General features: G+C 49.2%; 12 protein-coding genes across 12 annotated transcripts; 6 read left to right on the top strand and 6 right to left on the bottom strand.

The window, feature by feature from the left end:
• Positions 1-187: 187 nt before the first annotated feature.
• N7516_001818 (SF3a splicing factor complex subunit PRP9) lies at positions 188-1,754 on the top strand (the record flags this gene model as incomplete). The annotated part of the gene is made up of 2 exons (XM_057214538.1): positions 188-277; positions 333-1,754. 2 exons carry the CDS (start codon positions 188-190, stop codon positions 1,752-1,754), a joined length of 1,512 nt encoding a protein of 503 aa, XP_057076421.1.
• Positions 1,755-3,126: 1,372 nt separating this feature from the next.
• N7516_001817 (Glycoside hydrolase superfamily) lies at positions 3,127-4,420 on the top strand (the record flags this gene model as incomplete). The annotated part of the gene is made up of 4 exons (XM_057214537.1): positions 3,127-3,286; positions 3,339-3,494; positions 3,542-3,740; positions 3,790-4,420. The coding sequence occupies 4 exons, from the start codon at positions 3,127-3,129 to the stop codon at positions 4,418-4,420; spliced, it is 1,146 nt and encodes a 381-aa protein (XP_057076420.1).
• An 843-nt stretch (positions 4,421-5,263) lies between these two features.
• Positions 5,264-8,424, top strand: N7516_001816 (ATP dependent DNA ligase domain protein; the record flags this gene model as incomplete). The annotated part of the gene is made up of 2 exons (XM_057214536.1): positions 5,264-6,414; positions 6,465-8,424. The coding sequence occupies 2 exons, from the start codon at positions 5,264-5,266 to the stop codon at positions 8,422-8,424; spliced, it is 3,111 nt and encodes a 1,036-aa protein (XP_057076419.1).
• A 205-nt stretch (positions 8,425-8,629) lies between these two features.
• On the bottom strand, positions 8,630-10,918 carry N7516_001815 (anaphase promoting complex subunit CDC23; the record flags this gene model as incomplete). Its single annotated transcript, XM_057214535.1, has 4 exons — positions 8,630-9,741; positions 9,801-9,984; positions 10,034-10,754; positions 10,818-10,918. 4 exons carry the CDS (start codon positions 10,916-10,918, stop codon positions 8,630-8,632), a joined length of 2,118 nt encoding a protein of 705 aa, XP_057076418.1.
• Positions 10,919-11,429: 511 nt separating this feature from the next.
• erg20 (bifunctional (2E,6E)-farnesyl diphosphate synthase/dimethylallyltranstransferase) lies at positions 11,430-12,551 on the top strand (the record flags this gene model as incomplete). Its single annotated transcript, XM_057214534.1, has 2 exons — positions 11,430-11,549; positions 11,628-12,551. The coding sequence occupies 2 exons, from the start codon at positions 11,430-11,432 to the stop codon at positions 12,549-12,551; spliced, it is 1,044 nt and encodes a 347-aa protein (XP_057076417.1).
• Positions 12,552-13,078: 527 nt separating this feature from the next.
• On the bottom strand, positions 13,079-14,023 carry N7516_001813 (uncharacterized protein; the record flags this gene model as incomplete). The annotated part of the gene is made up of 4 exons (XM_057214533.1): positions 13,079-13,531; positions 13,597-13,656; positions 13,707-13,766; positions 13,985-14,023. The coding sequence occupies 4 exons, from the start codon at positions 14,021-14,023 to the stop codon at positions 13,079-13,081; spliced, it is 612 nt and encodes a 203-aa protein (XP_057076416.1).
• Positions 14,024-15,576: 1,553 nt separating this feature from the next.
• N7516_001812 (uncharacterized protein) lies at positions 15,577-15,924 on the top strand (the record flags this gene model as incomplete). The annotated part of the gene is made up of 1 exon (XM_057214532.1): positions 15,577-15,924. The coding sequence occupies one exon, from the start codon at positions 15,577-15,579 to the stop codon at positions 15,922-15,924; it is 348 nt and encodes a 115-aa protein (XP_057076415.1).
• Positions 15,925-18,052: 2,128 nt separating this feature from the next.
• N7516_001811 (uncharacterized protein) lies at positions 18,053-18,471 on the top strand (the record flags this gene model as incomplete). The annotated part of the gene is made up of 3 exons (XM_057214531.1): positions 18,053-18,219; positions 18,339-18,386; positions 18,444-18,471. 3 exons carry the CDS (start codon positions 18,053-18,055, stop codon positions 18,469-18,471), a joined length of 243 nt encoding a protein of 80 aa, XP_057076414.1.
• Positions 18,472-18,504: 33 nt separating this feature from the next.
• Positions 18,505-18,720, bottom strand: N7516_001810 (uncharacterized protein; the record flags this gene model as incomplete). The annotated part of the gene is made up of 1 exon (XM_057214530.1): positions 18,505-18,720. The coding sequence occupies one exon, from the start codon at positions 18,718-18,720 to the stop codon at positions 18,505-18,507; it is 216 nt and encodes a 71-aa protein (XP_057076413.1).
• Positions 18,721-19,263: 543 nt separating this feature from the next.
• On the bottom strand, positions 19,264-20,985 carry N7516_001809 (inorganic phosphate transporter; the record flags this gene model as incomplete). The annotated part of the gene is made up of 1 exon (XM_057214529.1): positions 19,264-20,985. The coding sequence occupies one exon, from the start codon at positions 20,983-20,985 to the stop codon at positions 19,264-19,266; it is 1,722 nt and encodes a 573-aa protein (XP_057076412.1).
• A 1,102-nt stretch (positions 20,986-22,087) lies between these two features.
• Positions 22,088-23,329, bottom strand: N7516_001808 (Mrp/NBP35 family ATP-binding protein; the record flags this gene model as incomplete). The annotated part of the gene is made up of 2 exons (XM_057214528.1): positions 23,216-23,329; positions 22,088-23,032 (listed from the first exon to the last, which is right to left on the bottom strand). Exons 1-2 carry the CDS (start codon positions 23,246-23,248, stop codon positions 22,088-22,090), a joined length of 978 nt encoding a protein of 325 aa, XP_057076411.1. The 5' UTR covers positions 23,249-23,329.
• Positions 23,330-23,621: 292 nt separating this feature from the next.
• Positions 23,622-24,941, bottom strand: N7516_001807 (protein phosphatase regulator SHP1; the record flags this gene model as incomplete). The annotated part of the gene is made up of 3 exons (XM_057214527.1): positions 23,622-24,345; positions 24,400-24,806; positions 24,867-24,941. The coding sequence occupies 3 exons, from the start codon at positions 24,939-24,941 to the stop codon at positions 23,622-23,624; spliced, it is 1,206 nt and encodes a 401-aa protein (XP_057076410.1).
• Between the last annotated feature and the right edge of the window lie 897 nt (positions 24,942-25,838).

Below are 25,838 nucleotides of genomic sequence, written 5' to 3'. Positions count from 1 at the left end.
GTGAAGCCTCAGGAAGTAAGTGAGGTCAACCGGCCAACTTTTCGCGGTGGAAAGGTTCGGGTCACATGACCTTCCCGCAAGTTGGAGCTGCCAATTGCAAACGTCTTTTGCGATCGCCACGGGACTTTGTCAACACTCTTTGCGCGTCAATAAAAAGAAGCTGTTACGTGGCAGTCATATTGAAAATATGTTGCTCGAAGATCAACGGTTTATCCATGAGGATCTAGAGCGCCTGGAGCAGGCTATCGCTGATCGCGTGGCGGAGGAACCCCGAAATGTGAGTGTAGCGCCGAGCAATGTCAATTACGTTTTCTAATATTTCAATTTCTTAGGCTCGAAGCCGTTTGGCTCGCGACCATGAAGTCGCTCAGTTCCTAGAGAGAATCGAGAGCCAATCCCAGCGCCTCTTGGAGATCTACCAGGATGCCGATGGACTGCGGGAGAAGGAAGTCCAGTCTATTTCGACAGGCGATCAATTCGAGGAGTTTTACAAGCAGCTGGGGGAAATCAAAGAGCACCACAAGCGCTACCCAAACGAACCAGTCGAGAACCTTGAGCAAGCATACAACCCCCGTCAGACCGCCGAAGGAGAGACTCCCCGCACCGCAATTGACAACATGTTCACTGGCGAAGAAGGCTTTGGACAGTACCTGGATCTCACAAATCTTCACAAAGATTACCTGAATCTTCCCGGAGTTAAGCGCTTGTCATACGTCCAATACCTCGACATCTTCGACTCCTTCACACCGCCGGCCATGACAATCAAGCGGAAAGAAAAGATCTCCGATCGCTACTTCAGCTACGTTGGCGAGCTTGCTAGCTATCTGGAAAGTTTCGTCAAGAGAGTTCAACCACTGCAACCGTTGAACGAGCTTTTCGCTAGCTTTGACCAGGAATTCGAAAAACAATGGGCTGCGAAGGAGGTTCCGGGCTGGACAGAAGAAAAGTCTGAGAATGGCACATCTGGGCCAGCAACCCAAGGCACCGGCGAGGGAATTTGGTGCGCAGATTGCGAGAAGGAATTCAAGAACGAGAACGTACACCGGAGCCACTTGACCGGCAAGAAACACATTCGAGCGGCAGAAGCCCGCAAAGCAGCAGGCACATCCAACGAGAAGCCATCTGCCTCCCAAGGCACGCCTTCAGCCCACAGTCTCAAGGAGCGCGAGGTTGCACGACGTGAACACCAAATTCGATCCCTGACGAACGTCCTGCGCGAGGAGCGACAAGCGACAAGAATCAATGTTGAGCGCCGACAGGGTATGACCGAACGTGAACGCCAAATGGAATGGGAAGCCGTGCAGGCTGGACTCGATCACACGGGTCCCGAGCCTCGCGCCGGTGAAGAATCGGAGGAGGAAGACGAGGAGATCGTTTATAACCCATTGAAACTGCCATTGGCATGGGACGGAAAACCTATTCCATTCTGGCTCTACAAGCTCCATGGACTCGGTGTTGAATACCGGTGCGATATTTGCGGAAACTACACCTACATGGGTCGACGAGCATTTGACAAACATTTCTCTGAAAACCTCCACATTTACGGACTGAAGTGCCTTGGCATCACATCTAACACCAATCTCTTCCGTGAGATCACCAGTATCCCTGAAGCCATAGCGCTTTGGGAGCAGATCGAGAAGGATCGGAAGAAGGACAGGGATTCACGGGATAATGTTGTTCAGATGGAGGATGCAGAGGGTAATGTTATGCCGGAAAGGATCTACCTGGATTTGCAAAAGCAGGGCATTCTCTAAAGGCAGAGGAATTTATCTTGTCTCTTTTTATTTCTCCCGCCTGGCGTCCTTAGTTTTACACAAATGGTTCGGTGTTTGGCGAATACATAGTCTTCAAAGTCTTTTTTTTTTTTTTTTTTTTTTCATTTTTGAACAGGCCCATGGGCTCAAATGTGTTGTTTTGACTTCCATAACAAACTTACTCTTACGAATGGATCACTCAGTTGTCTAATTTACAACGAGTCGACACAACATACTAGTACGGTAGTCTCCGCTAGTGCCATGGGTACTGTTTTTCATTGGCTCCCTCGTATAATCCTTCTGAATTCCATACGCTATGATCATCAATAATACTAGTCTCTGAGATAATCGTTTTATACTTACAGACTGAAAGTACATACTGGAACATTTTGGAGCTCATGAACGAAAACGTGATGTTCTGGGAAAGTTCTTCGAGGGCGTTTGATAACGGAGAAAAATGTCTTAAAGGGCTGGCGGATCTCTCCTTCCAGTACTCCGTGAATGGATTAGACCCCGAGCCTGCGATAGATGGAAAGATTGCTCATCTCTTCTGTTTCCATCAATGTTGTGTAGTTGTAATGGGCCATATGGGTATCGATCCAAATAATAGTTTCCCAAATGCGTCCATTATAGACTGATAAGACAGAGACTCCATGACCTGAGGGTTGTGCATAAACGAAGTATTTGAAGACAAACTTGAGATAGAACCATCCCCCAATGAGTAGCCACCGTATTCAAAATACAGCGGTGTCAACCGAGTTTATTGTAATCTCATGGGTCAGCGCTAGGCTAAGTTGGGGAAAGTATACACAACTGGGCATCTATGTAGCATCCGAGGTATGACCCCCCCCAAACCCATGTCTCTGTTATCTCCTGGTTATATATCCCATGTTTGCTATATTGTATTTCCATCTTTCGTCGTGTCTTCATTGCGCGTTTTAACAATGTCACTGCCTATTATCTCAGTTGCAGGAAACGGACTATTGAGTGATGGCCATCGATTTCAGATCAAAGGCAAGAAATATCATATAAACAACTGTGCGGTTGATACAAAGCTAATATGTCTGCAACAGGTGTCGATTATGCTGAAAGGACCACTGGTTCAACTCCAATCGATGTTTTGGCCGATTCAAGAGCCAGCCAGTGCGCAATCGATGGGCCTATGATGAAGGCACTGGGGGTCAATACTATCAATGTCTATTATACGGATGTGACTCAGAGCCACGATAAATGCATGAAGATTTTCCAGGACAATGGAATATACGTGATTGCGAACATGGCAAGTCCAAGGGATTCCACCCCTTTGAATAGGACAGGAATGCATGTTAGCTCGAACATAGTAAATATTTCCGCTTGACGGTGATCTCTACATATGAATGCTGACATCTCGAACCCTAAGGTCAACTTCACCTGGCAAATGGACGTTTTCAAACAATACGCGGCTGTTCTTGATTCGATGGCCGGGTACAGCAATCTCCTGGGCCTTCTTATTGGAAGTGAAATTGTCGCCGGTCCAGATATGGAGGATCAAGGTACAGAATTCATACTCCCACTGTCTGTACACGATCTAAATTCATAAAATAGGCTCTACGGTTCACCTAGCCCCATATCTGAAGGCTGCGGCTCGAGATATGAAAGCGTATACTGCCGCTATGCAGCATCGTTCTATACCGATTGGGTACGCCACAAGTGCGGAGTATACCTACATGCAAGACTTGGGAGAATATCTTGTTTGTGGAGGTAACAGTGCCGAGGCCATCGACTTCTATTCAGTCAATACATACCAGTGGCGTGGCAAGTCGTCCATGGGGGATCTCGTTACGACGATTTGACTTCCAAGCTAGAAAGCCTAGCGGTTCCCATATTCCTGTCTGAAGATGGTTGCAACATCCCTGTCCCGCAGCTGCTTCGGGACCAGTCCGCGACTTTTGAGCCTAATATGCCAAGTATATGGAGTGGTGCAATCGTCTACGAGTGGAGGGAAGAGTAAGTTGTGTCCCTTATTCTTGTTTAATAAGATACTAACGTCACGTAGAGGGAGTAACGATGGGCTGGTTTCATACACCACTTCTGGCGTTAGTACGCCAACAACGTTGGCCGGCTACGATGCTCTGAAAAGCAAGTGGTCTGCTGTGCCTGCAAATACCCAACCCCCATCTACATTTTCTTCTCTTTCCTGTCCCACGTCGATAAACCCACACTGGTCTATCAACCCCAGCGCGGCATTGCCAACGATTGCAGGTCTTGACTTTGCGACCATCACACCAGTGGGTGTCATCGGTACTGCCCATGGCACCAGGACGCTTACTAGTCGAAGCACTCCCAGCAGTAACCCCAAAAGCAAGCATGACGTTGGTGTTATGGCCGGAATTGGTGTCGGTGTTGGGCTCGGCGTGGTGCTCATTTTTGCTGCTGTAATAACCTTTTTTGTACGGCGTCATCGAAAAAAGCGAGCCATAAATACAGGCTCGTCGGTGACAGAGACCTCGGACACACTCGGTGCAGGAATCCCTGATCCCAGTGCTCCCCTGACTGAAATGTCTCACACTGCTCCGTCGGGTGACCTAGTCTATGCTGGTTCACCCAGTGGACTGCCAGGTTCGGATCTCAGGTCCCAAGAGCTTAACTCTGTTGTGGCTCACAAGGTTCACAAGGAGGAGGTGTAATGAGCCCGAGGGAAGATGGAGGGACAAGCTCTGTCACAATTTGTCACAATTGAGTGTAGAATTCCTGTGTTGGCCTCCAGCACCTTTCTGGTTTCCTATACTGTTATGTGGCCTACAACTCCATTGGATCGCCAGTAAGTGTGATTTGATATGAATATACCTAACACTTTCGGGATTTTGAACTAGCATGCATTAGGCTGAATATTTTATACCCTAAGCACAAATTGAATGAAATGCATAATAGATCTCAGTACATTCATACTGGTCTCTCTCCTCGTTGGCAGTCGTTGCCTTATTGCCTTCCCGGGGAGTCTCTCGAGAAGGCTCCAATAGCGAAGCGAAAGCCAAGAGAGTTGATGGTAGTTTACACCCTTAATTCGAAATCAGGCTCGGTATTCGAGATCACAATACCTGCGAGATTTCCAAGCTTCTAAATAGGACCCATGTCACCTCTACCGGAACTAGGAAGCAAATAATCCAATTTCTGGTGGTGTGGCACATATCAGTTAATTAGGTATATATTATGGACTGATCTACCGATTGTAGGGTCCAGAAAGAGAGGAGGGAGAGAGTTAATTGCTATGGAAGGAGAGAAACTGCTAACTAGATAACTACTGGCGAGGGGTTTATGCCTAAGGCACTAAATGTGAGGCCTAAGGCCACCGCAACAATATACGCCCATCTCCCGTACAAATCGGGCTTAAAGTGGTCACGTGCTCACGTGTCATCCCTCTTTCTTCTTTCGCGTTCGGACCGAAAGTCACGATCTCGGGACTCTCGATACATCAGATTATTCCCCGATTTTGAGCCGCGTTGCTATGTGGACTGGGCTGAATATGGGCCATGGGCTTCAAATTCACCCTTTTGTGTGATCTGCTGTCCAACCTGGACGACAGCAAAACGGTCAAGGCATCCACGGCAGCCAGGAACCAGAATCCAGACATTAGAACAGTCGCCCAGTGGTTTTCTCGACATGAACGGGCCATTCATCATGCGGAAACAGACAGAGTCGCGTTACTTTCGTGCATGTTCCCCGAAAAACGAACGGACCGAGTATACTGGCTGCAAGCCATGCAGCTATCAAGAGTCATCGGACGCTGCTTGGGTTTGGGATCGTCGCGACTTTCCGAACTCAATCGATGGCAAACTCACTGTGGCTTTGATCTCGGAGGATGTGTCGAAAACGTCATGCGACAAGCCGAGAATTACATTCCGGCAGGCCAGGAGTTGACAGTAGAAGAAATCGATCGCGCCATGGCTATGATTGCATCCCGGTGCCGCTTCTCTGGCCCTCTGGCCCGCCGGAATCGTACAGCTGTGGATGTTGACGAAATTCTAACGAAATTATACCGTCGATCAAGTAGCCGAGATGCCAAATGGCTCACTCGCATGATTCTCAAAAGCTACTCTCCTGTCGTTTTTCCAGAACAGTATACACTGGGGAAATTTCACTTTCTCCTTCCACATCTGCTCAAGTTTCAGAACTCCTTTGAAGGGGCGTTGGACATGCTCGCTTCCGACCCAATAAACCACTTCCCTCCAAACCCGGATCCCCAATCAGCCAGAAGTCTTAGCACGATTGCTCTAAAGCATATGCACCCTCGTCCTGGTATTAAGGTGGGGCGACCTGATTATTACAAAGCCCGGAGTATCAAACATTGTCATCAAATGGCCAACGGTCGACGAATGAGCATTGAACGGAAATACGATGGTGAATACTGTCAGATCCACGTCGACCTCTCTAATAAGTATACCCCCATTCAGATCTTCTCCAAAAGTGGCAAGGACTCGACCGCAGATAAAGATAAGATCATACCTGTGATAGAAGAATCTCTCCGCACTGGATTTCCCGACTGCAAATTTGCGCACCGCTGTATCGTTGAGGGAGAACTGCTTGTATGGAACGATCAGGATGGTGGCCTTATGGACTTCAACAAAATTCGAAGGTTTATTCCACGATCTGGTATTATGATTGGCGTTGATAATGATTCTCCGTAAATGACGATCCCTTTCAAAATATAGGTCATTGTGCTAATTAATACAGGCCGCAGCCGTACGAGCACTTGATGATCATGTTCTTTGACATTCTTCTCCTTGACAACGACGTATGTCTTGCCAAGCCTCATCGGGAAAGACGACTACTCTTACAGAAAGTTGTGAAGACCATCCCTGGCTGGGCGGAGCTCGCCCGTCAGGAAGTTCTGGACTTCAACCGAGTTGATAGTTATCATCGGCTCGAGAAGAGTTTTGAGAAAGCAATTACTCAGCAATGGGAGGGATATGTCTTGAAGGCTTCCGACGAGCCTTATTTTCCGATATACTCTACTGGTGTGGATCATATGTTTGGCCGGTGGATCAAACTCAAGAAAGATTATATACCGGGCCTTGGAGACACATTAGACGTTGCCCTGGTCGGCGCCAGCTACAACGCACGGGACGCTCCTGATCTGGGACAAATAAAAGGGCTGAAATGGACTCAGTTTTTTGTAGGCTGCCTTCTGAACCCAGAGCACGTCAAAGAGGGCAACGCTTTGCCGCGTTTCCGAATTGTTGATGTGGTTGGCCGACACTCCATGAACATTCAGACCATGCAAACCCTCAACCAAGAGGGCGAGTTTTATGCACGTCAACCTGAAACGTTCGAAGGCTTTCACATTGATTACGGACACAACGCCCTTCCCACTGCAACCACCTTGTTCAAGCATCCATTCATCGTTGAAATGCTGGGTAGTGGATTTGAAAAGCCGTCCGGTGCGAGATACTTCACACTTCGATTTCCTCGGATCTTGAAGATACACTCGGATAGAACGCTGGAAGAGTGTACCTCTTTCCATGAACTGCTGACTGCAGCAGAGCATGCCCGGGCCGCGCCTGTGGATGAACTAGAAGAACGCGAGAAATGGTCCAAACGCCTCAAGGTTGGGAGTGGATTCAATCAATATATTGTGCGATCACCAAGCCCAGAAGCGACTTGTTCAGACACCGACGAGGAGACAAATTCCACGTCATCCCAGATCCCACAAGCCACCACTGCTTCTGAAGAAAGTTTCATGGATGTATGTCCATTGATGGGAGGCCTGGATGGAGATCCAATAGGGAAAGGCAGCCACGATCGATCATACAATGACCGTCCACTGTCCCCTTTAGTCTACATCAATGAGACAATACTTCCCGTGGAAGATAAGAATCCTCTTCCTGGGATCAGTATACTCGTGGACAAGGAGAATCTACCGTCTCGTCAAAACTACAGTCAGAATGATGGAAATATCGCATCGCAGGAATTACAAGAGACACAAGAACGGCATTTGGAAAGACTATTGGTGCCTGTACCATCCCAGCAGAAACGCAAGATGTCACCCCAATCCCCTTTAACAACAATCCCCATATGGACGCCTGAGACCTCCCTGGGGAGTTTTACACTTCCCCGAATTGATGAAAAGTCCAGCAATGAGCGCGAGTCTTGTGATTTGGTTGAATTCGTTCGATATCTCTGCTGCGATGGATCCGCTTCTTCTCTCCAACAATCAAACCCCTATGCCGCATCACAGGGGACAGTATTTGGCATTGTCCTGTTTGATCCGAAAGGAACTCAGCTAGGCAAAGAAATGCACCGTCTCGCCACAACCCTTTCTACGTTCGTCCACACTGGAACAAGTCGAGTCCCGTCTATGGGAAGCATATTCTTTTTGGGCCCAAGTATGTTGCACCGTGATCTACGTCCCGATGACCTTCGTTTCTGCCTGCGTGATACGTGGACGGGCATTGGACGTGATCATTTCTACGGGTGTCTTTCGTGGGATCTCAGCAAGCGATGTGATGGTATATCCATCGCACAAGATGAGCTCCACTCTGGATCGAATCGCTGTGGTTATGACATGACATCAGAGCCTGCGCGCTCTGTACCAAGGACCCCATGGATTGAGATGACCTTTGATGAAACCGCCATTGCTATATTGGGCGAGTATATCTCGATCGAACCTCTAGCTCATTTTTTGTATAAGTGATACCCCCTTGCTTTCTTAAGAATGACAGTTATACTGGATGTGGATACTCTTCATACATATAGAAATAGCCACTCCTAATTCTGGCCTCGCTCCCGCGAGATGAAATTGAGCGCTCCAATCGTAGCTATTATTCATGAAGAGCAGTAAAACCCATGGATGGTTCGGTGTCATGATAGTCCATACATATCTCATTTAATCGATGTAATTAAGTCGCACCCTCTCTTCTCGCCCGTACGTCCCTCATCAACGCCTTGGCCTCCTCCACTTCGATTCCATCCTGGCACAACTCGCTCGCTAGCTGGTCCGCACGGTCAAGATCACCGTTCCGAGATGCATATTGGGCCAACCACAGCCGTGCCTTAGATGTAGTTGCTGTCACACCAGTGCCGTTCCACGTCTCACTGACTATAGAGTCATCGTTCTGCATAGCAAATGATTCAGCCTTTGCGCGAGGCTTGCGATTACGACGATGTCGTTGCGACAGATCAGTGTCTTCGTCTCCTGAATGCTCAATCTCGGCATCGCTTTGAAGGTCATTATCCGAGGTAGTGGAGTCATCCTCATCTGGGTTCTCATTGGCAGGGGCACCGGACTCCTGTTGGAGAGTGAGCTCCATATATGCAGCGGCCTCCTCTTCATCACCGAGACGCTCGTACAGTGTCGCAATTTGGTGCAGGGTTTCGGGGTCAAGGACCTTGCGACTCCCAGAGCCAGGGCTTGCGCCGGTAGCCGGTTGCCCGCCATCATCTGGCTGTAATGATCCAGCAACCAATGCACGTTTCAGAGCTTGAATACTCTGTTCGACTCGGCCCATCTTTGCGTAGCATGACCCAACTGCCTGCCACATCTTTGGGTCGTATGGACGTAATGCTGCGGCACGCTGGTAGTAGAACAGGGCGTAGAAAGACATGTCTAAAACTTCGTAGGCCTGTCCGAGGCCGTACCAGGCGCGGTAGTCCTTGCGATTGACATCGACAGCTCGACGGTATGATTCGATGGCGGTGTGAGTATTCTTCATCTCGATGTATTCATGACCCATCAGGGTCCATGCAGATAAGAAGTTCCGGTCGAGGGTGAGTGCACGTCGGAAATACATTACTGCCTTCTCATGCTCGGATTTCAATGAGTAGTAGTTACCCACGACACAGCAGGTTTCTGGGCGGAATTTATCTGTGGCGGTTGCGACCTGAGCGATGAACGCAAGTTGAGGTCGTTGGTCCATCACGTAAAGAATGTTCGAATAGTGATCTAGACTGTCTAAGCGGTGGGGTGACGTGGCTAGAATGCCTTCGAAAATATGGGATGCTTCTTCGAAGTCTGAATGATGTTAGTTCACGCATCAACTACGCCTTGCATCGGAGCCGGGGAAGTTTTACCTTTCGAGTGATATAACAACAACGCGTGTTGTGTTTTGAGGAATGCGCTTTCTGGGAACATTGACTGTAGCTCGGAGAGTGACCTGTATGTGTCTTCTGTAGCCTGGTACAGCTCCTGGCTGCAGTAGACGTAGAATATTAAGCTCATGATGTTTTGCGGCAGAAGTTCGAGGATTTGTTTCAGCTGGTAAAATTAGTAACAACGTAAGGAAACGTTGATGGGAATAACTTACGTCTTCTGTGCTTCCCAAGAGGTCGTTCAGTTCCTGCCAGGCACCCCAATGGTATGGGTTTTGATGCACACAGCGGATCAGCCATTTCTTCGCCAACTCCTCATTCCGTCCTTTTAACAGGACCACAGCATAGAGATACTCCAACCACCCCTGCCCTCGATCATCCAACCCTTGTGCGGTTCGTTCTGATAGCCATCCATCTAAACCTCTAGCGAGGCCGGACAACTCTCGATTGACCGCCGTCCCACCATCTGCTGGACCTAACACCATTTCCGTTTCCTCTTCCTTGCGCTTCTCTCCGGCTAGGTATTTTGCATATAGGGCGAGGAATAGCGATTTCTGACTGAGCTTTGGATATGGATTTTGCTGTATTTGGGTCTTTGGGGTCTTTGAGCTTTGAAACGGCGAAGCTTTGTCCTTGCCCTTTTGTGAAGTCCGCGATGGCCTCGGCTTGGAGTTAGGCGAGGTGATCGATAAAGGAACGGGCGGTGTTGTCGGAGGGAGGAATACGGCCGCACATCGGTCATACTCGCGGGTGTCGAAGTATGATTTGGCGAGCAGGTATTTGTAGGACTCTTGCGTTTCAAGGGCAGCTTCTACTGGGTCATGCACTTGGAGATAAGGATTTGTTGCTGGCGGAGGATCTGAAATCTCCATAGGAGACTCGAGATCAGTATCTTCGTGATCCAACGGCCGAAGAGAATCAAGCATTTCAGCCGCCCTGAGTTCATCAACATCATTAGCACGTCAGGCCTGTTCGAATCAGGCTTCTTTATAGTCATACCATTTCGACGATTGATAAAGGCATCGCTCAGAGCATTTGATTGCAGCATTTTCCAGCTGGTACATGAGCTCCCGGATTCCGTCATCTGTAGGTTCTTCCATGACGGGCGTCTTTGTCGCAACTTTAGCGCGCGGGGAGGTGTTCTAAGGTAGAACGTTCAAACACAACTTTGTGGCGCCGATAAAGCTTTGGGCGTATCAAGACGTTTTGTGACAATTCAATCTCATCCTTATTTGAGTCGACAAAAGGCTCACCACACGGGGGTTCAATCTCGAGTTGCAAAGGTTCGGTGGTGTAAATAAATGGTCTTGGCCCTCGTCGCGTTGTTGATATAGATGAGACAGCAATCCGCGTAAGTGCAAAGAACGCGAATAACAGCAGCAAATGTTCCCAGTAAGCTATTAATCTTTGTAGGGTCTAAAACAAAGTGAAGATCGTTCAATGGCCTTGAAGAATCCACGTCGTCGCCTGGAGAAGCAGCACCACTAGACCAAACAGTGCAAACATAACAAACATAACAAACGGTCCCTCCGCGGGGAAATGGTTCATTTCTAAATAGTTGCGTGTTTCTCTTCAGATCATTGACGTCTCCATACTACACACTTTGTCATCATGGCTTCTACTACCAAGCGTGCCGACTTTGAGGCTATCTTCCCTGCATTGGCCCAGGATATCCTTGCCCATGCCAAGCGCTACAATCTTCCCGACAATGCGCTTGAGTGGTTCGAGAAGGTAAGCAACCCCTCCTGATTGATTGCTCTTGAGGAAAGATCATGAACCATGACTGACACCATCATTTGTGCTGGATAGTCCCTCAATGTCAATGTTCCCGGCGGTAAGCTCAACCGTGGCCTCTCGGTCCCTGATACCGGCCTTGCTCTCCTGAAGCAGCCCCTGACCGAAGAGCAATTCGAGCACCTCAGCATCCTTGGTTGGATGACTGAGTTGCTTCAGGCTTTCTTCCTGGTCAGCGACGACATGATGGACTCCTCAATCACACGCCGTGGCCAGCCTTGCTGGTACCGCCAGGACGGTGTCGGCCAGATCGCGATCAACGACGCCTTCATGCTGGAGGCTGGCATCTACCTCATCCTTAAGCAGCGCTTCCGCTCGCACCCCGCTTACATTGACATTGTCGAGCTCTTCCACGAGACCACCTGGCAGACTGAGTTGGGTCAGCTTTGTGACCTCATCACCGCCCCCGAGGACAACGTCAACCTCGACAACTTCTCCATGGACAAGTACATGTTCATCGTCACCTACAAGACAGCCTACTACAGCTTCTACCTGCCCGTCGCTCTGGCACTGATGTACTTGCAGCTGGCTACCGAGGACAACCTCAAGCAGGCCCACGACATCCTCATTCCTCTGGGCCAGTACTTCCAGATCCAGGATGACTACCTCGACAACTTCGGTGACGCATCTGTCATTGGCAAGATCGGCACCGATATTCAGGACAACAAGTGCTCCTGGCTCGTTAACCAGGCCATCCAGCGCTGCACTCCCGAGCAGCGCCAGCTCCTGGATGCTTCCTACGGCCGCAAGGACGCTGCTGAGGAGACCAAGGTCAAGGCCCTTTTCAACGAGCTTCAGTTGGAGAAGGTGTACAAGGAGTACGAGGAGAAGGTTGTCGGCGAGCTGCGCGAAAAGATTGCGGCCGTCGATGAGTCTAAGGGTCTGAAGAAGGAAGTCTTCGAGGCTTTCCTTGGCAAGATCTACAAGCGCACCAAGTAGAGGATCATACTTTGTTGTGTGTTTAGAAGGATACCCGTCGTTCGACTGGATCGTGACGATTTAAGATTTTCATAACGCCTATGCACAAAGCTGAACATGTCCGGCGATAAATAGTTGTTATTTTCCTCGGATATATTTTTAGTTTTTTTTTCATATTTTTGGGCTTACTTTCTCGGCCTTCAATAATAACTTAAAATGAGAATATATTTGTTTCAGCAACTTTTGTTCAGCGGCCAAAAAAAGAAAAAGTTAACCTATCGACTCGCCTCGAAAGAATCGAGGTGATAGTATAATAAGTTAATCGATGATATGAATCTATCGGAATTGATAGGAATTCAAAGTTTTATATGATAATAAAAGTTGTTTGATATGATGAAAGGGTATCAATTAAAAAAAAAAAAAACAAGTGAAGAAAAAACAAGAATCACAAGGCAGCGAGCGTGTTGTAAGAAATCCATTTCTTTTCTTTTTTTTTTTATATTTCTGATTCGGTGGTTGTATGGGGGATGACGGCGGGAGGTGAACTTTTAGATACGCAGGGAGGGAGGGTGCCGCAGAAGGCCGCAGAAGGCCGCAGAAGAGAAAGAGAAAGAGCAATTTACTGAAATTGCATATCCCATCCCCTCTTCCGCAATGTAGAGTAACTCTTCCTTACCGATTATAATGTCGGTTTCTCTTGGTGCTTCAGGTTCTCGTAGGAACAGGAGATGAAAGGGGATGATCAGTGGACCACCAGACAGTTTGACCTCAACATCCTCATCCGAGACCTCATGGAGGTCGTAAGATGTGGAGGGAGGGGAATTGTGTGGCGTGGGCGTGGCAGTGGCAGCCCGGGGCGCATCCTCACCAGCTCTGGCCGCGTTTTGGCCAGCGGGCCGCGCAGGGGCCCGTTGGGCGGCGTACGGTGCCCAACGGGAATTGTCAAGCCCTCGCCGAGAGGGGCCTGATGGTGTATTTGCGGGCAGGCCCCTCTCGGCGAGCTGCATAAATATATATATATATATATGTATATATGTGGCGGCGCGATGGAGGGGGTCTGCGGCACGGCGGTGGCGGGGACCTCTTGCGAGGCGGCGGGGAGTACCCGCTGCAGGTCAAAGGCGCGCTGTAATCTTAATTAGTAATAGCTTTATTAGGGGAATAAGAATCTTATACCTTCCCAAAGTCGGCCATAAAGGCCCGGTAGTCGTCGTCACGGCGGCGTTGCTTTTCCTCCTACTTATAGTTAGCTTGCTTATGATAGCGTAAATGAGAACTTGTCGATCATGGCTGCCAGTAGTATAATAAGTCATTGGGGATTGATGGGGATTGATGGAGATCATGATGAGACGATCAGAGATAGGATGAAAACCATCGGAGACGATGACCAACATGTATCATTAGATGCATCATAATGTATGTCACGTAGGGATATAAGAAAATCTTTGACTTACGGCTTTTTTTCGCCGTTCTTCGGCGAATTTAGACGACATTGTGTTGGTGGAAGAGAGGAGGAAAGGAGATGTTTGCTTCACGATGGGCTTTTATATGTTAAAGGTCATAGGTACGGGCGACTAGATATGCCACCCGATATATAACTCTCTTATTAGTTTATATTACTAGGTAATAATTTAGATCTACTCTCACTTCACAAGTACTAGTTATGTTGAATCTATTGTTAAATGAATACTATATTAATTTTTTAAAACCGGGCTCTTTATACTCCTAACTCTTAATTCTTAGCTCTTGATTTCTTACTAACTTGCTATCTTGCTACCTTAATCTGAAGTGAACCTGAAGTGAGTCTGAAGTGAATTGAAGTGAAGTGAAGTGAGGTGAAGTGAGGTGAGGTGAAGTGAGGTGAAGTGAGGTGAAGTGAGGTGAAGTGAGGTGAAGTGAGGTGAGGTGAAGTGAGGTGAAGTGAAGTGAGGTGAAGTGAAGTGAAGTGAGGTGAGGTGAGGTGAGGTGAAGTGAAGTGAATTGGTATATCTGTTGGTTAGTTTAGGGGTGAGTGAATATTTATAGGGTAGACTGTTGTAGGGATATAAGAACATCTTTGACTTGCGGCGTTTCTCTTTCGTTCTTCAGCAAACTTGGAAGACATTGTGTTGCGTGGGAGAGAGGAGGAATGGAGATGTTTGCTTTCACGATTTGAGGGAGACATCATCACCAACAATCAGGATGACCCGGAAATTCTTATACCTGATAGCCAGGACGATCCAGAGATTGACGACTTCGGTCGACTATGGATGACAATGCAAGCTACGATTCAGTATCTGCAAGGGCACAGCAGAACCAACAACATCATCGGTCTAGACTCGGGCGAAATGCCTTTGAGCCTGTCCTACTGGCGACTGTTGTGTCGAGTCAACGTTGACTGGATCACACGACGACTGATGGAGGCGATTCCCCCGGTTGTACGAAAGTTGTTTTAAAAGGACACGATCGAACTAGAAGACCGGTTGACCTTGCCCGATGGGGAAAGTGAGGACTGGACGGGAATATATGTGTTTATTGTGAAGGAAGGGGAAACCGAACAAGGTGACCTCATTCTCGCAGTATACGTGGGATCGAGCGTGAAGATTGGGGTGCGAATTAAAGTGCATAAGAGACCGTCTAGATGGTTGATCGAACGGAGGTCGCGGCTTTACCAGAAACTTATGGAGGGGAAAACAGCACATGCTCTGGTACTAGCGGCATTTGATACTCCCGTGCAGCGAGGGTATCTCAACCTACTAGAAGGATTATTTATGATCTTCCTAGGAACTTTGCAGAAACCAGTGTTCTCTAACTTCTATGTTAGACCCTGTGTTTGTTGGAGGACCCGGAGGTGAGAAAGAGAGAAAACGAGAAGCAGAGAGAGCGTTACAGAAAGAAGGTGGAAGAGGACCCGGAGGAAAGGAAGAGGAGAAACGAAGTTGCGAGGAAGAATACGAAAAAGAGGATGGAGGATCCAGAGTACAGGAAGAGACGTAATGAGATGGAGAGAAAGAGGAGGGCAGACCCAGAGGTGAGGGAGGAGCGCCTACAGAAACGAAGGAAGAAAATGGAGGACCCGGAGGCGAGGAAGAGACGTAACGAGATGCAGAACAAGAGAAGGGCAGACCCAGAGTTGAGAAAGAAGTACGCCGAGCAGCAGAGAGAGAGAAGGAGGAAGAAGGAGGACCCAGAGAAGATAAAGAAGGCAAAGGAGAAGCAGAAAGAGCGTTACAACAGAAAGAAGTTGGAAGAGGACCCGGAGGCGAGGAAGCGGCGCCTCGAGAAACAAGCGGAGTACAAGAGAAAGAAAAGGGAGGACCCAGAGCGGAGGGAGAAGGATCTCGAAAAGCGGAGGGCAGCCGATAAGCGGAGGAGGGAAGCCAAGAAGCAAACAGTGGATGAAGAAGAGGCATGATGTTGGAAATAGGAAGAGGGGAAATGTATATATGTTGTTGGGTTTGATTGAAGGCGGTTGGGGTGCTTCGATTCAATGGTTGAATGTCGTGCCTGATCTGGTTTTGAGGTGATGCAACGGTATTAGATAGTGGTTGGAGGGGGAGGGCAATCGGCGTCAACATGAGCTCTATGGCCCCGCCTGCAGCGACGGTGAGACGCCTGCAGCGTCGGTGAGAGGGCAATCGACGTCAACATAAGCCCTATGGCCCCGCCTACAGCGTTGGTGAGAGAGCAATCGGCGTCAATATGAGCTCTATGGCCCCGCCTGCAGCGTTGGTGAGAGAGCAATCGGCGTTAAGGGGTGCCTTTGGTGTCGACAGGAGCACGACAGCCTGAAAAGGCCTGAGGCCTTAATGGCTTTCACCCGGATGTACAAAGGAAGCATATGTGGCTGATCAAAAAGCAGTCTGATCTCGGGGAAATCTGTCTTCAAACCTGTTTGTCAGTTTTATCAGTCTCTGTAACTTAACTTCTTTAACAATATCAACCTGACATTGCATCATGCACTCCAACGTCCACAACGTAGACCTTTCCTAACAGGTTATAAGCCCTTGAATGCTCCATTCATCTATCCTCATCATCGCCATCCTCCATCGGCCCCTTCATTGACGCCGCCATCGTGATCGTCACCATCGACACCGTCGTCACCATCGACATCACCGGCCAGGCCAAACCCCACAAAAAACGCGCATAGGCTTTCAGCCGTTATCAACCGCTATCATCTAAAACAAGTGCCTCTCCTTCGACGCACCTCTCTATCCGCTAGCTAACACGGTCAATAATCCAACTACTACCACCAACAAGCCTACCACAGCCGATGCTCTTCCTGGCACTCCTATTGTACGCTTCAATAACCTTTCGATAACTAGGTTCGCTTTGTGACGGGTCATAACGAGTTCACGGTTCCATGTTCGTGGGGGGTGTTAGGTGTCTGTAGTTAACTTCTTCAACACAACAATCAATCAACCTCACATTGCACCATGCATTTCGACGTCAACGTAGACCTCTCCTAACAGAAGCACATGTGGCTGATCAAAAGACAGTCTGATCTCGGAGAAATCTGTCTTCAAACCTGTTGTTCTCTCAGCTGGCCCTGTGGACAAGAACCGGATTGCTTTATCCTTGCTGTCAGCCACTGCTCCGATCTCGGATATTCCTTATACGTCTTTCTTCCCCTCAATGACAGCGTGTCCAGGAGCTCCTAGCTATAAGCGCACGCCAACTCCATTATCTGCAACGCAAGGAAGAACCACGTATATATGAGCTTCCCGAAGAGTCTTGAGCCCTTGCCGCTTCGTTGCTTATTATCGAGAGATCCTCATTGCTTCCTTTCCCTCCGGTCATTGATATTCCTAGTCTAGTGGCTGGCCCCGCTCGGGTTAGTGATTATCATTGACTGTGACTCTGTTCAGGATTGTAAAAAGCTCAAAAGCTCTCTCTTGGTCAATGATGCCCTGAATAGAAGCAATGAAATATTGCTCTGTCCTGGTAAAGACACGCGTTATACGATCGTGGATGGGTTCACTGAGTGATAGTGAAAGGTGCCTGGGAGACTGGTAAGGGTGTTGAATCAGCGGACAACCGCACTAGTAATCAATTGTCGTGACTCGGATGAGGGTTAGGTAGTTATCTAACGATACCAGCCCTGGAATCACCCTGGTTGATGTACGACGAAGGTTGTGATATAGAGGGGATAGATACTAGATGAAGGATGAGGAATATGATAACGGTGAAGGTCGGGACTTAGAACGGGTGAGATTCTGGCGAGACTGTCTGGAGAATGGGTGTGCCTGGTTGGCATGAGGGTCGTCACCAAAGGGGTGGCAGAGGCTGATTTGGCAACATGGGAATTTGAGACCTGGCGTGATCCGTGAAGTATGTAGGTGTAAAAGAGACCTTACTTCAAGAAGGCGATGATAAAATAGGCTGTGAGGCACTAGCCAATGAGAGAGTTATATGACGGTAATCCCTATAGTCGCCCGTACACCCAATTGGAAAGACTCAACTCAAACGTCCCCTACATATTCAATCACCCACACATTGCCCAGCTAGCCAACAACTGACAGTCGCCAAACCCCCGCCAAACCATGTCAACGAACCCTGCTCAATCGCGGCCTACAAACCTCCCGCGTCGTTGCCTTTCCGGTATTCTAACTGACTTCAAAACTACCGACAATGGAAACGTCTCAGTCACTGCCACCAAGCCTGTCCTGATAAGAAGGACTTTGAGCACATTGTATTCGGATAAGCTGAGGTAAATTTGCATGTCAGTATTTCTATGTTCGGATCCCAGCCAACTTGACTTTATAAGTCTAATGTTAATGCCTACGTCTCCTTTTATGACCTCTATGACGCTTATGACTTCTTACAAAGCATCGTGGAGGATGTGTACGACTGCATTTCGACCTTTGAGGTTGAACCGTAAGTTGCCAGTTTACAGTCTCCCACACGGCCGTTTACTGACTATTTTTTCACTAGACGCACCCTTGCTCACGGATTCGCTTGATCACCGGCTCACCTACGCCTACGCCTGCGCTGATTATAAGACCCCAGATTCAACTCCTCCCATATACCAAGCGCTGGTAAACAGACGCAATGCATTACTGGCGCCGTGCTGAGCGTTGCGTTGGTCAACATGGATCTCAGAAGTATCAACTGGAAGCAGCTGGGCAAGATTTTCTTCGGCTGGGTCCTGGCTCTCCCATGTGCTGGTCTGATCAGTGGCCGCCCGACTTCCAGTAGCTCGTGTCAGCATGGAATTACACCTGTTCCGCTCCGTCATTTTACTCTTTCCAGTAGCCACCTGACTTGCTCAGGGCCTGGTATGCTTTTAAGCCCCATAGGTTAAAAGCTGAGCAGCTTGCTTTTTACAAATCACACTCATTTTACTACCTAATCAATCTTCTACCCGTAATTTTGTAGTATTAGTTCACCTCAGTTCCTATCGTGCAGCAACTAGCTTTATCTCTCTTCTTTTCCCCCATCAAGTGGGAGTCTCCAGAATCCAGATACAGAATACAGTCTAAGAGACCCCTCACAATAAATTCTGCCGGGTGTAGTCCCGTGATATTGAAAAATGTTAGAATCTACAGGCAGGTAGATGAAGCCACAATGAATGTTATTGTGTAGTTGTATGGAGAAGTTATGGAGGAAAGGGAGAGAATAATCTAATTACATGGAGGCATGTGGAAGCATGTGATAATGGGTCACGTGAGAAGGTTTAACCAAAAACATTGAAAAATTAGTATCTGGGCGATCACGTGATATCGCAACACCTAAGAACCAATATATACTATATTTACAAATGAGGAGCATTCAATGCGAGCAAACAAATAAGTCCGGAAACCAATCCTGCACAAGGCAAAGTCAGGACCCAGCCACAGAAGATAAAGCCGAGCTGCTTCCAATTGACGGCGCCCAAGTCATAGTTCATGAGAGCCACACCCATCGAGGCACCAGTCAAGCACTGGGTCGTGGATACTGGCAAACCCAATCTCGAAGCCAACATCACGGTTATCGCGGCGCCTAGCTCGACTGAGAACCCTCTAGTTGGGGACATCTGTGTGATCTTGTTTCCAAGAGCTCGAACGATGTGGTATCCGTAGAACCAGAATCCAAGACCGAGCAGCAGACCAGCAACAACCAAGAACCAGACCGGGGTAGGAGCGTCGGTATCGACAACGCCAGCATGGAAAGTGCTGTAAACAGCAGCCCAGGGTCCAACGGCATTGGCCACATCGTTCGAGCCGTGCGCAATGGACATCATCATAGCCGACACAACTTGGCAGTATGTCCAAAGATGTTCGACGCGGTCGTCATAGCGGTGGGCACGCGCGTGGATTGCCCGCAGCTCAGGCGAGTCGTGTGAGACCACATCGCGTGTGACACCCTGAAGGAAAAACCATTTGAGATATCCGTAGGCCTTCTGGGGGTTTGCCCAAGAGAGGTGTCGGACAGGGTCGATGAAACGTTCAGTTGGCTCGATGTGCCTCTTCCGTGGAGGGGCTGCCGGTGTGGTCTTCTCCTCGTCATTTCCTATTTGTGGCGGGTTGGGCTTTGCTTTAATGTCCGGCGAGGCCGTGACAGAGTCTGCATTCGAGAGGACGTTTTCCTTCTCTGTGTCGTTTTGGCCGGCTCGAACTTCACCGTAAGCATCCTCATAGTAGCTGACCACGGCCTGGTCGGCCTTTCCTGGGAAGTATAGCGGTGGGTTTGCCTTCAGGAGCAAGGGACCGAGAGGAATGTGATAAAACCTGACGCGGCTATCGTTCATGATGAGACGGCGTTTGAAATATGGAATGAAGAAAGCGTAGCCAATGAAGAGACAGCCTACGAACACACCCACAATGATGCCGGCTGCCTTGCCAGCACCAAACGCTTCCAACGAGGGTGCGGTGGGGGCTTCAATGACGATGAAGAGGGCGAGGATGGCTCCCGTGATGGCAAGGTAGTATGGAATCATGAACATACCCCACTTGAGGGAATCGCGACGTTCAAGGACACTGTACTTGACAGTGCCGAAGATTATGGCCGAGAATCCAGCTGCGACGAGAGGGGCAATACCCCAAGATGCAGCGACCTGGGAGACACTGCCATCTGCCCAGCCCCAGCTGATAGAAGACTGGCTCGCAAAACCAACGCCAATGAGGGCACCGACGATAGTCTGGGTCGTCGAGACAGGCCAGCCCATTCGTGTGGCGAGCATCAACCACGAGGCGCTGCCAATCTCGGCACAACCCATGGCCAGCATGAGTGCACCGGGCTTGCCCTCGAAGCGGTCGATGCCGATGATGCCGTTCTTGATTGTATCGGTGACTCGTGAGCCCATGGCTACTGCGCCGATGAACTCGGTGAATACAGCCAGGACACCGGCCGTGGCCATGTTGAGGGTCCGGGCCGCGACGGAGGTGGCATAGGCGTTGGCGACATCGTTGGCACCGTTACCGAAGGCACTGACCACGAAAGCGATTGTGGTAATGGCTAGGATCCAGTCATACTTCGCAGTTGCTGCCGGAATCATGGTGGCGAAGGGCTGTGTTCGACCACAGCAACTAAGGGGAATCTGGGCTCGAGAAAATGAATGAATTGATTCTAGAAGACTATCAATGTCTAGGATTTATGGTTGCACTTATACAAGGTGCGAACTTGCCACGGCTATTGCCAAGTGCGGCCTATAATAAAACCTTGTACTGAACTTGGCTTCATCCGTATTAAGTTCGATTTTTTTTTAATTTCACTCCTAGCCCATGATATAGAAATCATTGACAGCGTGCACCTGCAATCAAGCGGTCATTGGTTGAGCTGAAGGCGACATTGTCTGATGATCGAATCGAGATGGGAGTTGGCGCCAAGCCTTATCCTGGTGGGAGCGGGCGCCAAGAGCGGATAAAGTGCGACTTCCGGCGATGATGTACTCTCTATGGGTCACCTAGACCAATCATATTGCGTACATTTGCACGTTCCTGGGTCCTGAGATACGATTGACCGTTTAATAGAGCTTGAACATGGGTTCAGTTCGCGCGCCCAGAGATTTGGAAGTTTGGTTTTTCTCGGCGGACGCACAGCCTACCCTTGGCGCTGCCGGTTGCAATTGCAAATGTCTGTGCAAGGTGTGGTCGTGTGCTCTCCCTGAAGAATTTTCACCGTGATATATTGGCACTGTGAATCGGAATCTAGAATAACCTAAAAGAAAACAGAGAAAACACATGCTAGAATACCACATGGAAGGTGTTTGGGTGTACCTTTTGACTTTAGTTCATCAAAGTCACTCTCGCCTTGGCTCTGTGGGCCATCACCTACCACGGGAAGACGGGCACGTGAGTAAACTGGCTTTCGATGGTGGCCTTCCCATGAGAAACTGAGCGGGTATAACGGAGCTTGGCGGTTTGGGACTCAGGGGACTCGGTGGAATTAGGGGGTATCGCATTTCTTCCAAGTCGGAAAAGAAAAAATAATACAAGCTCAAGCTCTCAAGGTGTTGACTGGCTCATCCATTGTATGATCTGACATTCATAAATTTTCAGACACATTCTATCACGCAATGCAAATAAAAGCAAGAAAAATAGGATGTCGCTATAAAACAGGCAATCAAACACACCACTTTTTTTTCGCCCTGAACGCTGCTATACGGCAGTTGGGCCCTCAATGCTGCTTATAAGTGTCTGCGCAAATCCCTCAAATCGAGGATAAGACCAGGTATCCCGGTATCGTTCAACGAGTGGCCGATCATCAGGTTCAGCGGGGGTATCGTGTGGTTGACTCTTTGGAATGTCTTCCTCATCGTCTTCCTCGTCACTATCACCAGTCTCCATCTTTCCTTCAACCAATTCTCCGAATTTCACATCAATAGGCACGCTGCCCATAAATGGAAGGCTTAATTCCTGGGCCATCACCTGTCCCCCACCACTGGAGAACAAATTGCTAACCTCGCCACAGCAGGGGCAAGCATACCCGGACATATTCTCGATAACCCCAAGTACAGGAATATTAGTCTTAACGCAGAAGTTCGCCTCTTTGCGCACGTCTGATGTCGCCACAGCCTGCGGCGTTGTAACAAGGACCGCACCAGCAAGTCGAGGCAAGCCTACTTGCGCAGCCGCCACTGCATCTACAGTAGAGAGCGTGAGTAGCTGCTCAGCCAGCGCAATGTGCTCGTCACTCGTTCCGGGAGGCGTATCGATGAGTAGGTAATCAGTCGGGCCCCAGAAGACATCTGAGAGGAATTGCCGGATCATAGCCGTTTTCTTTGGTCCGCGCCAGATGACTGCGTCGCCGCGATCGCGGAGGAGGAAGCCTAGGGACATGCAGCGGAGAGAACCGCGCTGGGGTTGTGTCGAGGGCGCTGAAGCGTCGGCTTCAAATGCGGATTCAGCACCGTGAACTGGTACTGGCATCCATCCCCCTGGCGCTTGTGTGATCTTTGCATCTTCGAGTCCGACTAGGCGTGGCATTGAGGGTCCTGTCAGGTCGATGTCGAGGATTCCGACCGATTTGCCTTGCAGCGAGAGCGCAAGGGCGAGTTGGAGTGTGACAGAGGATTTTCCCACACCTCCTTTTCCGGACAGGACCTAATATTCAGGATTACCTCGTTAGTCTTGTCCAATAAATTGCGCTTAAATGTTCTAGCTCATGGCTTCTAGCAGTGCGCTCGTTATCGATAAGCTATGAGGGGCATAGCTTTCTTTTTACTTTCTTTCTTTTTTTTTTTTTTTTCGCGCCGAGGACTTATAACAGATTGACGGTGCACGTACCAAAACAACATTCTTCACTCCAGTGAGAGGCATATTTGTATAGTGTATGCTTAATTTGTGGAAGAAAGAAAGGTTGCAGCAACTGAAAGCGCAATGATGGATTTCAAAGAGTGGAGAGGCCGATATTCGGGCGCTTATCAATCGCCTTCTGACTAACCTTCGGTTTACAACAAAACACCGGTATGACATGGAATAAAAAAAGGTCTGATTGGCCACTTATTTTGAATTTGGGAGCTTGTTAGGCAAATGTCATTGCTCTACGTAGCAAATATGAAGGTTCTCTTTCGGTATCAGGTATGTCATGTAACGTTCACCCATACAAACTCACTGCCCTGCTGGTATTCGCTTTTGGAGCCACTCTGAGAAAACTCTCGAGACGAGAAAGAATGAATATTAGTAGGGCATTTTACTGCCACTTCTGAACAACGACACCTCCACGTTTGAAATCGGGCATATCGCCCAGAACAACGTCCCAGTCCTTCAGCTCCGTGCTGGGGAAAGTCGTCATCAAGACCCATGCGCGGTTTGCACCATCCGGGGTAGCAGCAGCAACGAACGCATACACATCGCCAATGGTGGCGGTGGTGTTAAACCGAGACGTTAACCGCGTACCATCTCCGAGGCGGATTTGTAGGGTAACCGTAGGTTGCGACTCGTCCACGTTGGGCTTCGCTGGCTCCTGGGCAGATGGTGCAGCCGTGGAGGACGAAGGTGTGGGGGCCTGGCTCCGTACGCTGGGCGTCGGGCTACCGAGGCGCTGCCCAGAACCCGAGAAAGGCTTGTACTTGGGTTTGGGCTTGATGTACTTCTCCTCATGCTGCTTGAGTTCCACATCGACCTCCTGCCCAGGTTGAACATTCATGATGGAAAGAGGAGCGCGGCCCTGGCGGATACCGTCCAAGATCTCTGCATTTCGAGGGTCGTCTGATCGAAACAGTTCACCGTCATCCACGGAAAATCCATCAGCCCAGAAGTGAAGAGTCCGTTGAACACGCTGGGCACGCTGTTGAGTGGGCGCCGAGGGGTTTTCAATCAGCTCGCTTGGTGCATCGTCACCACCGAGTGTGCGGGCAGTGCCGATGAAATGTGATTCCCTTGGCTCAGGAGCGTCGGAAGGAGGAGGCTGCGCCCTGTTGACGTTTGAATGTTAGTTGGGTTCAGTATTCAACATCTATATAACTTACTTGCGGGCCTTTTCGAGGATCTTCTTTTTCAAATCGTCGGGGTTCTGCACAGCAAGTCCGGACTTTTCACCACCTGCAAAGAAATCATGCTCGTCGGTGTCATCGCCATCGGACGAATCACCAGCTCCGCCACCTCCTCCCGAAGCAAAGTCTCCCAGTGTCGCAAACTTCTTCTTAGGCGCAGCTCTTCGGGCAGACGATGAGGATGAAGCTGCGGCAGAGGATGAAGCTGGTACGGCATTTCCCCCGAGAGTTCTGCCCCCCGTAGGAGCTCCAGAACTACCCTCTGTGCCTAGTTGTCGCTCGCCACCAGTAGTGGTATCCTGCAAGGCTTCGTCCTGCTCCGCAAAGAACTCTGTGACAGCAGCTTCGATGTCCCACCCATTGGCAGCAAGATATTCTTGAGCCTAGACAATCATGCACTCGGATTTAGCAACCGTATTATGTAATTCAAGCAAGGGTCGTACCTCTGAAGCCTGAGTTCCAGTCATAGCACAGAATTGAGACACGGCCTCATCGTGCTCCGCGGGGTTACCCTCCATAGTTGAGCTTGGTTGGCGGGTTTCGGAGATCGAAGTGAAAAGAGGCGACCGATAGGGAAATTAATGGCAGACCTGATACCGAAAACGGTGTTTTGTCTTGGATAGGAGGCAAAACAATGTGGGCGTTGGATGACAGACCTAAACACTGGCAGCTGCCCTGTACGTCACTCTCAATTGGTCAGCCGGAGCTCATAATATTCCGTCCCGTGTAAGGCCTTAGGCCCCAACTTATTTAAACCTGAGGCTACAAGATACTTGAACCCCATTCATTAATTGGACCCCCTATTTTTACGATACAACGTCATTCGACAGATAGCCGTGCCAGGCGCCCAACAACCGTTCCGGTTATCGGCGAAGCGTACAACATACGGAGCAACAGAGTCCAATGTCAGGTACATCGAGGTTGGTGTAGGCATTCAGATCACAGATTGGATGGTACAGCAAATGCTATACACAGGGACAGCTCCGCGCGACAATGACTCGCTGTGGATTGCGAATACCCATGCTGAAATCGCCGACGCTATACCGGATACAGGTCATTCTCGAAGACTTCCGTCAGTGATTCCCGCGCCAATCGCCCTGGATCCAGGCGGGCGGGCCTCTTATGCCTCGTGGACAGCCTGGAGCCGACGCAGAACCTGCGCCTTCTTACATCGAAAGATGCCCCGGGTGCCACCATGGTAGTAGAACAAAAGATCATTGTTATCTCAACATTCTCAACACTCTTGAATTACTCCTTTGTTTTTAGTTTCAACTAGCTACGATAAGTAGAATGGCGTCTTATTTACTTTTTACTTCCATAAGCCTCGGAAAATCCGCTTTTGATATCATGATCTCCCCAGATATTCCCCATTATCAATTCCGAGGGCATCTGAGGTTTTGTTCGAAACATCGTCA

This window comes from Penicillium verrucosum (assembly GCF_028828655.1).
Source record: "Penicillium verrucosum strain IBT 35672 chromosome Unknown utg000001l_segment0_segment0, whole genome shotgun sequence".
In the NCBI taxonomy this organism is placed as follows: Eukaryota; Fungi; Ascomycota; class Eurotiomycetes; order Eurotiales; family Aspergillaceae; genus Penicillium; species Penicillium verrucosum.
The sequence above is the reverse complement of the archived record's forward strand: the minus strand, read 5'-3'. Positions and strand labels throughout refer to the sequence as shown.